Genomic DNA, 14,874 nt, shown 5'->3' with positions numbered 1-14,874 from the left:
ATAAGAACAAAAACTCCAACCTTGAACACCCTTCAGGGCCCGTGGCACAGTGGATAGAGATGTTGAATCTATACAGTTCCAGGTAAGCATTGTCTGAAGATAGTGGTTTTGATCCTACCCAAAGCTTGCCAGAGGATTAGTTGCTCAAAACGTGGTGAGACGACAACAACTATGGAAGGCAGTAATTGCTGAGGATGCAGTTAGGAGATTCGGAATTCCTATCCCGTTGTGGTAACCACCTGACGAAGGATAGAGGAATAGTTGGCCGAAACATTGTGAAACAACAACTAAAAGATGAGGATAATCGTCTGCAATAAATAAAATTAAAAAAAAACAGCACATTAAGAAAAAAAAAAATATGAAACCAAAATAAGCGTGTACAGATGGTTAACTAGCTATACATTTAAAAAAAATTTTTTTTTTCACTTTTTAAAATTCATATTTGACCAGAGATATCCTTTAGGGTTACTTCTGTGTGATTTTTTTATGTTGACCTTTCCAGTTACCTATTGATTCTGTATATAACTTAATCTATATATATCCATAAAAGTGAGAATGTGTGTATGAGAGAGGACACTTCTAAACCTATATACTCAATGAAATTTTTATCTACAGACTTAAAATTTAGGATGCAGGGTATTCAGATATGTAGAAAACTTTTTAATCAGTTTTTATCTGGAAAAAGAGCTGCTAAGTGGTCAAACTTGAAAATTTGGTACTTGTGGGTCATAAGATTTTTGTGTTTTTCAACTGTTTCACACATGCGCATCCATGAAAGTTCATGTGACAGATTCCTTATGTTAATAAGTAGGTTTGAAAACACTTTTTAAAAATTGTATCAAGCTAGTTGGTTGATAAGTTCTTGGAACATATGTACATGATCTTAAATTAATTTCGTTTGCCTCCTATTTATTAATCTATATATAAAGCTGTGTTTTGTTTCTCGTGCTGACATTGATATTACATGCCTACGTTTTCTATTCAAAACTTACTAAAACGAACTTCTGAATATAATTACTCATGGAAGATTAACTAATTTGCATATTAGAAAAGGAAGCCTTCATTAATTATTCATGTTTTTATGGTTTCGTATTAGATGATTGGTTTATTTTAACACTTAATTCTTTTTATACATAGTTTTTACATATGGCATAATTACATAGAATTTAGGATGTAAACGTTCTCGCACACGGGCATGTCTTATAAGTGAACGTGTCTGTGTATTTATGTGTCTGTCTGTGTATATTTACCTACGCAATAACTCTGTCAATTTTCAGCCTACAGACTTGAAATTTGAGATACAGTGTATTGAGATTTGGGAAAATCTATGTGATCGGTTTTCGGCCAGAAATTTGGCGATTAAGGGGTCAAAGTTCAATGATTTGACCTTTTGAAAACTCTACCAAAATCCTCCGATAATTTTGCGTCTAAACACTTGAAATTTTAGATATAGGTTCCTTGGACATGGATCTAACTTAATAACTTGATTTGAGCCCAAAACAATAAATTTTAAGGGGGCATAATAGGAGTCAAAGTTTAAAAAATTGACCGCTTTTTTTTTTTGCTCAACATTCACCTCCAAATACCCGGGCAACGCCGGGCACCCATGCTAGTATATATATATAAAGTAGCTTTGTCTGTCTGTGTGCGTATGCGAAATGTTTCCACCAAACTCCTCTTTGAATATTTTGTCTACGGATTTGAAACTTGATATATAGAGTATTTGGACCTTGGGAGCACTTCTGATTTAAGTTTTTGGGCTGTAAAAATAGCTGGTAATTGGTCAAAATTGAAAGAAAAAAAAAGACAATTGACCTTGGCAGGAGTAAATTGACTATCTTCTGAGCATGCGTACACATATATTTTTTTTAGCTTGAAGTCGCTTAATTTTTAGCCTTTTTTATCCATATGGTGATGCTTAAGACAGTAACAACGAAGGCTGAAGTACTTAGTAACGACTATGGCTGGAGTGCTGAATGTTTTAGTTTAAATTCCAGCTGATAGCACTCAAGTCAAACTTGTGAAATCATTACTATATATAAATCTCACCTGTCTGTTTAAACGTATGTATGTTTGTATGTCTGCTTAAAACTTTCAACAGAGACGACGGATTTTCACGAGATTGGTATCGTTTTGAAGCTCGACCCTTCGGACGACCAGTATCGAAAAATTGTTTAAAAAAAATTAATTCTTTTACCCCTTACCGGGCACTTTTCTACAGAGAGGGGTACCTTTTTTTGCCAATATTTTCAAAGGTCATCCCCTGTTTTTGATTGACTAGCATTAATTTAAACCTACATCACTTCCGGTTTGGCGATGGGCGCAATTGCAAAAAAACATGTTTTTGTTTGTTTTTTTTTTCTCCACATTCTTTTCCTCCTTAGCGGTACAGGTTCAAGCCTGCCTGCCTACTACCACTTTTTTTTTTCTCAACACACACCTCCAAACACCCGGGCATCCAGGCTAGTGACTATATATATTTTGGAGACAATATAATAATCAGTAGAGAATTTGCTCTATAATATCAAATACAAAATCTGCATAAATCAAAATATCATATTTAAATGTATTTTACAACCGGGCAACGCCAGATGGCATGCTAATATGTATGTATGTATGTATGTGTGTGTGTATGTATGTATGTATGTGTGTATATATATATATGTATGTGTGTATATAAATATATATATATATATATATATATATATATATTATAGTATATGTTAACACCAGGTTTCTCAATTTTTTTCTCTTCTGCACAGCAGTCCAAATTTAAAATTAAAAGATGTTTTGACAAAAATATGGATAACGAGATAAAATCTTCCTCTCTTCCATTAAGAATTTTAACTATTTCAATCGAGAACAAAAAGTTACTACACTTTGATTCTGACCCAAAGCTTAAAAAATTGTGTTTAGAGTTTTAAACCAAAGGTCGATTAAAAAGAACAATTGTTTTAAATGTTGACCCCTTTCTGACTAATTTAATTCCTAGAGACTTCCAAAAGAATGGAACAAAACAAACAAAAAAATATACCTGTCCAAATTTTGTCCAAGGCAGTGCTATCAGATCAGGTTAACTGAAGATACCGGCTTCCTGGCCTAAAATACACCAAACATTGATGCTATTATTTTTTTTTTTCTTTTCTCTTTGTAAAACTCAATCATGTTCTGCAAAGCCAAAAATAAAAATGTTCTTCTAGCTCTTTTTTTCTTTCCCTCTTTTTTTTTTCTTCCCCAAAGGGGTTAACAGTTTGCCGTGGTTAGCAACTCGTGATGCTTAAGGGCAAAATTCTGGTGGCTGAACGGTCCATAATCTGAGAAAGTAGATATACGTGCTGCAACATTCCACTTTGTCCCTTACCTGGGTGAGATAAGTAGTTGAGGCCTCAGCTGGTCACATCAATCTCCAGCATATAAAACCCATATCAACTTACAACAATTAATATTCCAACCTCAACTAATAATCACCCCCTCCCCCTCCCGAAAATATATTGGGAAGCAGTGGCCAACGATCAATTCGTTATTTGAAGATTTAAAAGCCTTGAAGCATAAAAACTTTTACCAAAATGACCAGATTTGGCATTAAATAAGAGTTGATGTACCATAAAAGTAAAATAACCAAACCGATGCAATGGTGAAAAATAATATATCAGCTTGATGTGTGTGTCTTGCATATTTTTTTTTTTACTTTATCCAGACACACAAACTGTCTTTCATACAATACTAGTAGGGCTCCCTTGCATTGCTCAGGACAGAAATATAACCTGTCTATTTAAATTTCTGTCTCTCTCAACCCTCTCTGGTCCTGGATATGACCTTAAAGTATATCCAATGGTGAGGCCCCAGCTTGCGGGCTTTGGGGAGTGTGGAGCCACCCTTTAATTGCCGTTGCTCCCAGGTCCACTCTGACCTGGAATGGTACTACCTGTTAGGGTCCCAACTATGAGTTAAATAGAAACCGACTTGAAAAAAAAAACAAATATATTCTATTAAAATATTTTTCTTCAAAATCACTGGGTTCGGCATTAAATAACCTGAAAAGGGTTGATATGCCACAAAACAAAAACAACCAACCCAACCCTCTCTTTCTCCTCCACCTGTATTTGCTGAAGAGTGTTATGATCTGGTGCAATAAGGTGGCTGTTGGCAAACCTTGTGTGTGATAGCAGGACTCTGTGCCGGCCCACAAATCCAGAGACCCAAGCTTAACTTCAAAAGAGATAATACAACCTTCTCCCACTGGCTCCCTTCCTCCCCGACCTTAACCCGCTGAACTACTTCGTTTGGTCATACTACATCGAGAATATCACCAACATGACCTCCCACAACACCAAAACCAGCCTGATCACCGCCATCCGCCTACTATTTGCCAAGCTCCTACTGGCGCTTGTGGAAAAAGCATTGAGGTGGTGATTGAGGCTGAAAGCGGCTAAATTTAAATCTTGTTTCCTTTTTATGTCAAAAGTGAACATGATAATCGGTTTTAATCGGTGACTCCATGATAATCGGTTTTAAAATAAAGCTGTAGTGTTGTTTTTAGGGTGACAACTTTATCATTCCACCTTGTAGTACATAATGATATTGAAAAACCACTCGTTCCTCTGACAACACTTGGTCCAGTTGATCCTTAGAGAATGAATAATTTTTTCCAAATCAGGCTGAGATCTGCGTGTAGTATCTGTTCTGACGCTACGTTAATTTGTCTTTAGTTAATGTAGGGGAAACCCTTCTACACTAAGGGAATTTTTATTTTTGCCTACTGCGAAAGTGCCCTGCGGGGGGGGGGGGGGGGGGCTGAATTTCCCTCACAATAAAAACGACCTTGTATCACATATTGCTTTCAAAGATGAGAATTGATATTTTCTATTATTTGAATTATTCAGACTACGATTCTCATCTTGGTTATTATTTTGCACAATGTTTCAGCCAAATGTAACCCTGAACTTTGTTCACCTGCATCTTTTGCCGAGTTCGACTATATTAGGTTTTCAAGTTTGAAAAGCTAGATCCGAAGAAAATCGGAGGTTACATCGGCTGAAATGTTGTGTAAATAATAGGTGAGAATAGAGTAGTCGAAATAATCCAAATAACGACGATTGCCAGGTCCAACATAAAAGATATACTTGAAAAAAATCAGAGGTTGCATTGGCCGAAACGTTATGAAAATAACAACCAGGATGAGAATAGTAATCTGAATAACCCAGATTATCAATCCTTATCTCAAAAATTCTAAAAAACAATATACAATGTGTTAATTTAATGAAATGAAAAAATTTGACACAATTTTAGTCCAACTAATACAAAACAAAATACATTGCATATTGTTTTGCATTATAAACTTCATCATTATTCAGTTTAATGTCTGTTTTCCATGCTGCCATATGTTCTTGTAATAAATTGGATTACATATAAAAAGAAAATGCTGAAGATTCATATTATTTGGATTGTTCGAATACTGTTATTATCTTGTGTGTTATTTTCACAATGTTTACATCAATGTAACCTCTGACCTTGTCCAGGTGTATCTTGTCGAATTTGGGAATCTTTCTATCGAACTCCGTGATTTGCACAGAATCACGAATGGAACCTTTTATTTAATTGCTCGTTCCGTCGGCCATAACCGGGTAGAAGTCCTAAGTAATTTGTAATTGTATTTTGAGTATCGCCCACACTGAGGATTGAAACATCAACCTCCAGTGTAATTAACAACTGAATTTCACCAAGTACTTTGTCTCTTGCGGAAAATTCTAGCATGAATTTTGGAGGCCTTAAACCCATTCTTGTTTATAAATGCTTACATTGACCAAAACATTGAAATAATACACTCAAGATAAGAACAGTATTCCGAATAAGTTAAATAATACAACTTATCAATCCTCATCTCAAAAAACTCAGAAACGAACTAAATATTGTTAGTTTTCTGGAGGAGATTATTCTAAAAGACGGAACTCTGAGATGTACATGAAAAAAAGTGAAAAGACAGACTATGGTCATTGTTCTTTTTTACTAGGGACTTGCCATTCATCAAGGCCTAGAAACTATTCGAGGATAAGGATTAAAGAGTGTGAGATGGCTGGTGAGACAACATCGTAATGGTCAGTAATGATGGAAATTGGTCAGAAATTTTATTATTTGAGAAGGCTCAGCAAGAACTTGATTATGTTATACTTGAAAACCACCATGTTATAGGTAGTTGGGAAGCAGCTCTTGGTATTGTGTTCCACAGGTGAGTAGTTCCAGGAAAGAAACTCTGTTGATGGAGTCTTTTAAATTTACTCTAATCCTGTTGATTTTCTTTCATTCCAGGAAACAGATACACCCGAGCTGGACTTACCTGACGATGAGGAACTGGCAGAAGCGTTTGATATGCACTCTTTGATCATTTCTAGTCTAAACACAGATGAAGGTCATATTGTCACTGCTGATGAAGTCATCAATGAAATTGAGAGCATGATGCAGGTATATATGCAAACATTTTGTCCATTCTTTTCATAGATTGTTGCTGTATGTTAAGAAGAATAAAATATGATTCGATTTAATTCCTCCCAGAAAATATTTGGTCCAGATCAGAATTATTATTTGATAAGTTATTTTTTATAAAAATAAATTACCGTTTGACAAATTTTCCCACTTTTCTAGCAACTATCCTGCATGATATACTATATATCTCTTTTTTTTTTCCTATAATTTCTAAGTTATAAATAAAATAAATCTTGTTTCCTTTTTATGTCAAAAATGAACATAGATATATATACCGCATAATCACATTGACACACCGGTTCTCGTCAGATCAACAAAGTTAAGCAACATTGAGCCTAGTCAGTACCAGATGGGTGACCAATTTGGGAATACCAGGCGCTGTATGTAGGAGGACATCGACACCTCCCTGCAAAAGTTGCAAGAACCTAACCTTGTCATCTCCCCTAACAGGGATATACATGCGACTGGGAACTGCTTGTGAATTTCATATTCCCATGAAACTTTCTTCTTTGGAAGAAGCTGGTTAAATCCAGATAGGGTTAGTACTGTTTCCATTTTTTAACATAGATTCCACAATAATTTTGTAACCACTTAGATTAAAATAAAAAATATTTATCCAAAGTTTTCTGGATAACTTAGATTCAAAATATGTTTAGGGTGGGGAGAGGGAATCTAAAACTTCTGTTTTTAGACAGACAGGAACTACAACTTTATATACAAGTTCGGGGACTTTAGTGGCCAGATAAGCGGTTCGACTTTGCTGAATGTTCCTTGTGCTTTCCAGAATTGGTATATTGTCATCTTGAAAGATTGCATTTCCTTCTGTAAACGGTTCTGTAACTATAGAATGAATTTGATCAGATGAAACGCTTAGTTTTGGCATAAAGGGGGAAACAATTGGGTCAGCGGATTTCCTAGTTATAGATTCCAGATCACAGACTTTCTCCATTTTTTTAAGGGTGGGAATAAGGCCATCTTTGTCGAATGTTTTTTTACTGTTTCTACATGTATCCATGGCTGGGAATCAGAAATAAGGTATACAACGACTTCGTTGAGAAATATTCTTCCACTACTTTAGGGACTAAATTCTTTGGGTTTTTATTCTACTGTAAATGTTTAAGCACTTTTTTCAAATGTTTTTTCTGATTACAGTCTCCTCATGAAATTCGGCCTTGTGCCACTTCCAGCGGACAGTTTTTGTGAAAACTGGGTTATACATGTTGAATAAGCTCTGCTGTAATTTTGCGAGCTGTACTTTTGTAATTTTGATTTGTCAGTTTTTCTTGTAGATTGTTACATATTGTTAAGAATAAAATATAAATAAATTTAATTCCTTCGAGAAAATACTTTGTCTGACTTGGAATTATTTTTAAATGACAACCATTTTTAAAGCCCTAAAACTGAAGACCCACTGCTCAAAACAACGAGGTATTACAAAAAGGCTGACTGGGAAGCCATCAGAGAACTCATCAGAGATGCCCCATGGCAAAATATCTTTTCTCTCCCAGCTGAACAGTGTGCAAATGAGATCACTGAATGGGTAAAAACTGCATTTGAGGCACATGTTCCCACACGGAAATTCTATAGCAAACCCCACTCTCCTCAATGGTTTACCTCTGCTTGTGCAGCTGCTATTGCTCAAAGGCAGCATGCGTTCCGCAGATTCAACCGACATAAGTCCAGCTCAAATAAACAGAAGTTTATAGAAGCTAGAAATAATTGTAAGAGAGTGATAGAGACAGCTAAGACAGATTACACTGAAGCCACCAAGAAACGTATTGAAGCACAGGAATTAGGAACCCGTGATTTTTGGAAAATTTACAACAGTGTAGTAAATAATGGGCAGTCAACAATTCCCCCACTATCAATCAATCATGAAGTTGCTTGCACGGCAACCAATAAGGCAAATCTGCTTGCCAGTCAGTTTGCCTCAAACTCCACACTGGACCCGGCACACCACTCCCTTCCCGACTTTCCTTTGCGGACAAACGCCATACTAGACGATCTGAAAATCACTCCTTCTCAGGTGCATGGTATCATAAAAAACCTAGACACCTCAAAAGCATGTGGACCAGATCTCATCCCGGCTGTGCTAATAAAAAAATGCTCTGCTGAGATTGCTCCAGTTCTCTCCAAACTTTACAATAAGTGCCTTAATGAATCTTGCTTTCCCGACTGTTGGAAAACCGCTTCTGTGGTGCCAGTCTTCAAGAATTCTGGTGAAAGAACTGACCCATTAAATCATTGCCCCATTAGCCTCCTGCCACTTTTCGCCAAAATATTTGAGTCCTTAGTTAATCAAGCCCTAGTTCAACACCTAACAACTGCTAAACTCTTGACCGACAAATAATATGGATTCAGGCAAGCCCGTTCAACAGCAAATATCTTAACTGTAGTCTCTGAACGTAAACATCGTTCACTGGACAAAACAGGGGAAGGTAGAGCGGTAGCCCTTGATATATCTAAGGCTTTTGACAGGGTATGGTACGATGGTCTTCTAAGGAAAATTAGATCATATGGTATCACTGGAAGAATACACAATGTAATTAAATCCTTAAGTAAGAGAAAAATCCAAGTTGTCCTTGACGGTCGTACATCTAAACAATGATATAAATGCGGGAGTACTCCAGGGGTCTATCCTTGGACCTTCATTGTTCCTGATATTCATAAATGACCTCACTGATAAAATTGTTTCGGAGATAGGTATATTTGCCGATGACACCACCCTCTATAACAGGCATGAGGGGAAAACAAATAAACACATATCTAAAGAAATGGCAGAAACACTAGAGGATGACCTCCAATCTGTAGTGGAATGGGGACAAAAATGGATGGTCACATTCAATGCTGCCAAGACTAAGCTTGTTTCCTTCAATAACTACAAGAAACCTTTTCTACCACTTGTGTCGCTCCCAGAGTAAACACTTTTTTGTGACAACTGACTTCTCTACACGTTTAAGCTCTGCTGTCATTTTGGGGGCTGTACTTTAATTATCCTTTCTAACAATTTGTATAAAAGTCTGACAGTTGCAATTTGAAAAAAGTTGGCGAGTGGGGGGGGGTCAGGATTTTATTTAGAGATTTTTTTTATTCCTTTTCTCAAAGGTTGTCATTTTTTTCAAAACTATACTTCTTGATGCACCAAATATTTTAATTGCTTTTCCATATTAGTGCTTGCCATAAAAGCATTTAGAATTAGACTTCCTTGAAAGTCCAATAGATCTGTCATTTTAATCAATATATAGAAGCCAGAAATAACTGTAAGAAAGAAATAGCGACAGCTAAGAGAGAATTTACTGAAACCACCAAAAAACGCATCGAAGCACAGAAATTAGGAACCCATGACTTCTGGAAAATCTACAACAGTGTAGTAAATAATGGGTAATCAACGATTCCCCCACTATCAATCAATCATGAGGTTGTTTGTTCAGCAAACGAGAAGGCTAACATGCTTACCAGTCGGTTTACCTCCAACTCCATACTGGACCCTGCTAACCACCCCCTCCCTGACTTTCCTTTGCAGACAGACACCACACTAGACGATCTTCTCAGGTGCATGGTATCATAAAAAATCTTGACACTGCAAAAGCATGTGGACCTGATCTCATCCCAGCTGTGCTATTAAAAAAGTGCTCTGCCGAAGTAGCTCCAGTTCTCTCCAAACTTTACAACAAATACCTTAATGAATCTTGCTTTCCTGCCTGCTGGAAAACTGTTTCTGTGGTACCAGTTTTCAAGAATTCTGGCGAAAGAACTAACCCAGTAAATTATAGCCCCATTAGCCTCCTCCCACTTTTCGCCAAAATATTTGAGTCCATAATTCACCAAGCTCTAGTCCATCACCTTACAAATGCTAAACTTTTGACCGACCAACAATATGGATTTATCAAGCCCGTTCCACGGCAGACATCCTAACTGTAATCTCTGAGCATATATACCATTCACTTGACAAAGCGGAGGAGGGTAGAGTGGTAGCTCTAGATATATCTAAGGCTTTTGACAAGGTATGGCATGAAGGTCTTCTCAGGAAAATCAGATCATACGGTATCACTGGAAGAATACTTAACATAATTAAATCCTTCTTAGATAAGAGAAAAATCCAGGTTGTCCTCGACAGTCGTACATCTAAACAATATGATGTAAATGTGGGTGTGCCTCAGTGCTCTATCCTTGGACCTCTATTATTCCTAATATTCATAAATGACCTCCCTGACAAAATTTTCTGTGAGATGACACCATGCTCTATAACAGACACGACAGAAAAACAAATGAACACATATCTAAAGAAATGAGAGAAACACTATAGGACGACCTCCAATCTGTAGTGGAATGGGGACAAAAATGGATGGTCACATTCAATGCAAGGCTAAACTTGTTTCCTTTAATAACTACAAGAAACCTTCTCTACCACCAATAGCAATGGCCAAAGACTCTTTATATGAAAGTACATTTTTTAAACTCCTCGGCCTAATGTTCACAGGAAACATGAGTTAGAAAAATTACATTCAGAGCATTGCCAGGACCGCTGCAAAAAAGGTAGGTTCTCTCTACCATGCTAGAAAGCTACTAACGCCCAAAAGTATCCTGTACCTCTATAAGGCCACCATTCACCCATGTATGAAGTATTGTTGTCATATTTGGGCTGGTGCATCTGCTACTAGTCTCTCGCTCCTAGACAAGCTTCAAAAGAGAGTTACCAACCTGATAGGTCCTGAACTGTCATCTAAGCTTCAGCCTCTGTCCCATCGACGAAATGTAGCATTCCTCTACCTGTTCTACAAGTACTTTAATGGTGAATGCTCCAACGAACTGCAAGCACTTGTACCCTCTCGATGTAAATACCCCGACAAACCGGACAAGCAGCAAAATCCCACCCCTTCTCAGTTGAGATCCCTAGATGTAAGAGAACCTTCTACTACAGTAGTTTCTTCCCCAGAACCGCTAGACTTTGGAATTCCCTTCAGAGTTCCTGTTTCCCAACTGTACTGACATGCAGAAGTTCAAGTGTAACATGAACCAACATCTTGCTGCCCAACTCCCCACATAGTACCTCTGTAGCTTGTGTCCCTAATAGTAGCCCTCTACATTAAAGTGGCAATGTGCCTTGTTTGGGCTGAAAATGTAATAAAAAAAAAAATTTTTTTAAACACAGTGCTTGTTAAGACCCCTCTCCCATAAAAAACAAAAATAAAGAAAAACCTTTGATATACTTAACTGCGATGGAAAGAAAATATCGTATTCCAAATATCATAAATTGATCAAGTAGTATTTTTGAATAAGAAAATCAAATTTTATAGTTAAATAAGGAGTGACTATCTTACAACACCATTTCGGAATGGGCGGCATTAAAAAGTAAAACTTGATCAATTTATATAATTTTTTGAATACAATATTTTTTTTCATAAATAACATAATTCCTAAGCAATGAATAGGAATTTGTAGGCATTACAACAAAAATCTCAAGTTTTAATTATCTCCCTTGTTGCTTAAGATCGTTTTGAAAATGATATTGCGAGACAGTTGCTCCTTGTTTATCGATAAAAAATTTTTTCTTCTAATTTAAAAATAAAACTACTTGATCAATTTAAATGATTTTTGAAATACATTTTCTTTCCATCATGGGTGCATACATCATATAGATTTTTTTTTTAAATTTTTATTTATTTATTTATTTTTTTTAATAGAGAGAGAATTTTGGACAATTGCTTTGTTTTTTAATGGTAAACTAAATTTCAACAATATCTGAAAAGAAACTGCTGATGCAAATATTTTATTGTTTGAATATAAATAAATTAAATCATGATATAAAAATGTTGATTGCATTTTCAATACTTTTATTTGTTTGGAAAATGTAACATTTCTTCGTCATTTTTTTTTTTAAATGGATAGTGTAGGAGATATTGTATCACATTTGTGTAAATTACCACTAAATTGTTTCATTAATTGAATTCTTACAGGATTCTCCAACTGAAGAATCACCTGAAGAGGAGGAAGAAATCTCTGAGGAAATGGATAGCTACATGAAAGTAAAAGAGACTTTAAAACATTTGCAGACAATAACCGAAACAGGTAAGATGTAACGAACGGCTGGACAAGATGCAAACATTTTACTTTTACTTTTTTGTAGCTTTTGACAAAATTGAAATTGTCTCTGTTCAGATTTTGCTAAGAATTTTATTTTTAGCTAGTTTTTTTTTTTTTTTTTTTTTTTTTTTTTCTTGATAAAATTAATTTTATTTTACATTGCACTAGAATAAATAAGTTGCTCTTGGACTTGATTATTTCTTTAAATTACATTCAGTGGTGAGGACCTAATTTGGGAGGTTCGAGTTGCTATTGCTCACAGCGTGGTAGTTATAAGTTGCTTTGTGGATATTTATGTCTGTTTCTTGCTCATATAGTTTCAATATAAAGTAATATCTTTATGCATGGATCTTTTATTCTCCTTGTTCATTATGTATGTACATGCATGTGACATGCCTTAATTCATTGTCTTTTCTCTTTTCTTTGAATGTTGGCTGATGCTACAGTTCCTCTGTCGTCCTCGTTGCTACATTGATTCTTTTTCTGTCCCTCAATTGTCTCTTATGTTTAGCTATAAAAATAAGATATTTTTTCATGCAGAAATGACACAAGAAGACTTTTGCAGAGTTTCTTAAAGGTTTTATTTTGGGAGAGAATTAACTGGCACAGGAGAGAGATACACTAATGTTCTCTTAGCTAATTATTTAGTTCACTTTGCTGAAATGATTAACATGCAAACATGTTAGGTCAGTTATTTCGCTCTTGGCGATATTCAAAGTTTCTTACAGCATTATCAGCAGTGTGTCTCATACCTGCTTGCACAGATAACTGATTTGAAAACCTTTCTTTTCCCTCAGCTCAAAAACATGTAATTTATCATCTCGACTTGTATCTCTGTTTTGTCTAACTCAATCTGATCTCTATCACATGTTAGCCATCCTTGATTAAACTCTGGGAATCATTCTGTGTTCTTGATTTGGGTTATCACTAGCGCTATGACAAGAGAATATTATTATCATTGTTTTGACTCTCAAGTATATATCCGACACAGTAAATCAATCGAGAACCACATCACTCTATCTAAAAACATAAGAAATTAACTAATATATACCCGAGAGTCAAAATAATGAAAAGAATATTCTCTTGTCATAGCTGTGGTGATAATGCAAATCAAGAAAATCATAAGACAACGCAGTTTTGTAGAAAAATGACAATATTGAAAGATGTTAATCTTTAATTCTAAAATATTTATTTACTAACATAATGTGTTGAACCGGAATAGTATCATGGTATTATCTATATAATTATAAAGCTCTGTGGAGTAGCCGGACTTGCTTTTTTTTCTTTTCTTTTTTTTTTTCTTTTTTTTTTTTTAATTTTCTTCCTTTGAAGATTGTAACGCTGGGTATGGGGCAGCCAAAGCAGCTGCCAACATTGCCCTGCTTTTTATTGAAAGCAACCGAGAGCTCTTTTTAGTATCCTCGCTGTTCCCTTAAGTGCAATTGTCTGGATCTCTTTTGCACTTGGTTCACCAGGAATATTAGTAAGATAGGACTTCAGGTTCTTCTTCATAAGCCCTGTGGCACCTATGAAAACTGGTATGATTGATATCTCCCTAAGATTCCAGTTTCTTTTCATATCATACATGAGACCTTGGTATTTGGTCTGTTCCTCCCTTTCAGCTCTGTTCAGGCCTCCATCATTAACCAAGGTTGCAACTCTCTCTGACTTACTCCATATAACTATGTCAGGTTTCAATGTCCAGTGTCGCAACCATGTAAATTTGTTTATAATAAAAATATATCTTGCTCTTCTTTTATTGAACACTTTTAATAACCTTGTTAAATTTAGTTATCACTTGAATACCTTTAACCTGGTATATTTATAAATATATTTAAGTGGATGTGAGGGTGGAGACTTATGTTTTCGTTTCGATTTTAGCTGATGGCACCCAAGTCATGTATACATTTTTTTTAGTTTTGATCTCACTACTATATATTAGGTACAATATAATAATAAAGAATTGTCTCTAATAATAAATACATAATCTGCATGAATTAAAATCTATTTAAGCATATTTTACAACCAGGCAACGCCAAGTGGCCTGCTAGTACTGTATAAATTTTGGAGGTATACCTTATCTTCAGAAGGAGAAAAACATGTATGTACAACCACTCGGTGGAGGTGTGTTTATGTTGAGAGCTAGAAATAGTAGCACCACAGTAGATAGAGTAGTTTCACAAGGGTTCCTAAATTATTTTTTGAAATGCAGGTTTGTATATGTTTGTTATTATTAAATTGTTATAATATTTATCAGTAAAAATTATATTATGTTTTCACGTAGATGTGATTATGATTACATATTTAATT

At 35.5% G+C, this 14,874-nt stretch overlaps 1 protein-coding gene across 3 annotated transcripts in view; it reads left to right on the top strand.

Moving 5' to 3' along the window:
• The window catches only part of LOC145255792 (fasciculation and elongation protein zeta-2-like), a 157,748-nt gene that overhangs the window by 129,917 nt on the left and 12,957 nt on the right, over positions 1-14,874 (top strand). For all 3 annotated transcript variants that reach the window (XM_080114475.1, XM_080114476.1, XM_080114477.1), the window contains exons 4-5: positions 6,307-6,459; positions 12,438-12,549. In XM_080114475.1, coding sequence (XP_079970601.1) covers positions 6,307-6,459; positions 12,438-12,549 — 265 coding nt within the window. The remainder of the gene's footprint in view (positions 1-6,306; positions 6,460-12,437; positions 12,550-14,874) is intronic.

Source organism: Euprymna scolopes, chromosome 31, assembly GCF_053919585.1.
Source record: "Euprymna scolopes isolate OS-2025 chromosome 31, ASM5391958v1, whole genome shotgun sequence".
NCBI classification, from domain to species: Eukaryota; Metazoa; Mollusca; class Cephalopoda; order Sepiida; family Sepiolidae; genus Euprymna; species Euprymna scolopes.
Note: the sequence above shows the minus strand (reverse complement) of the source record. Positions and strands in the feature narration are given on the sequence as shown.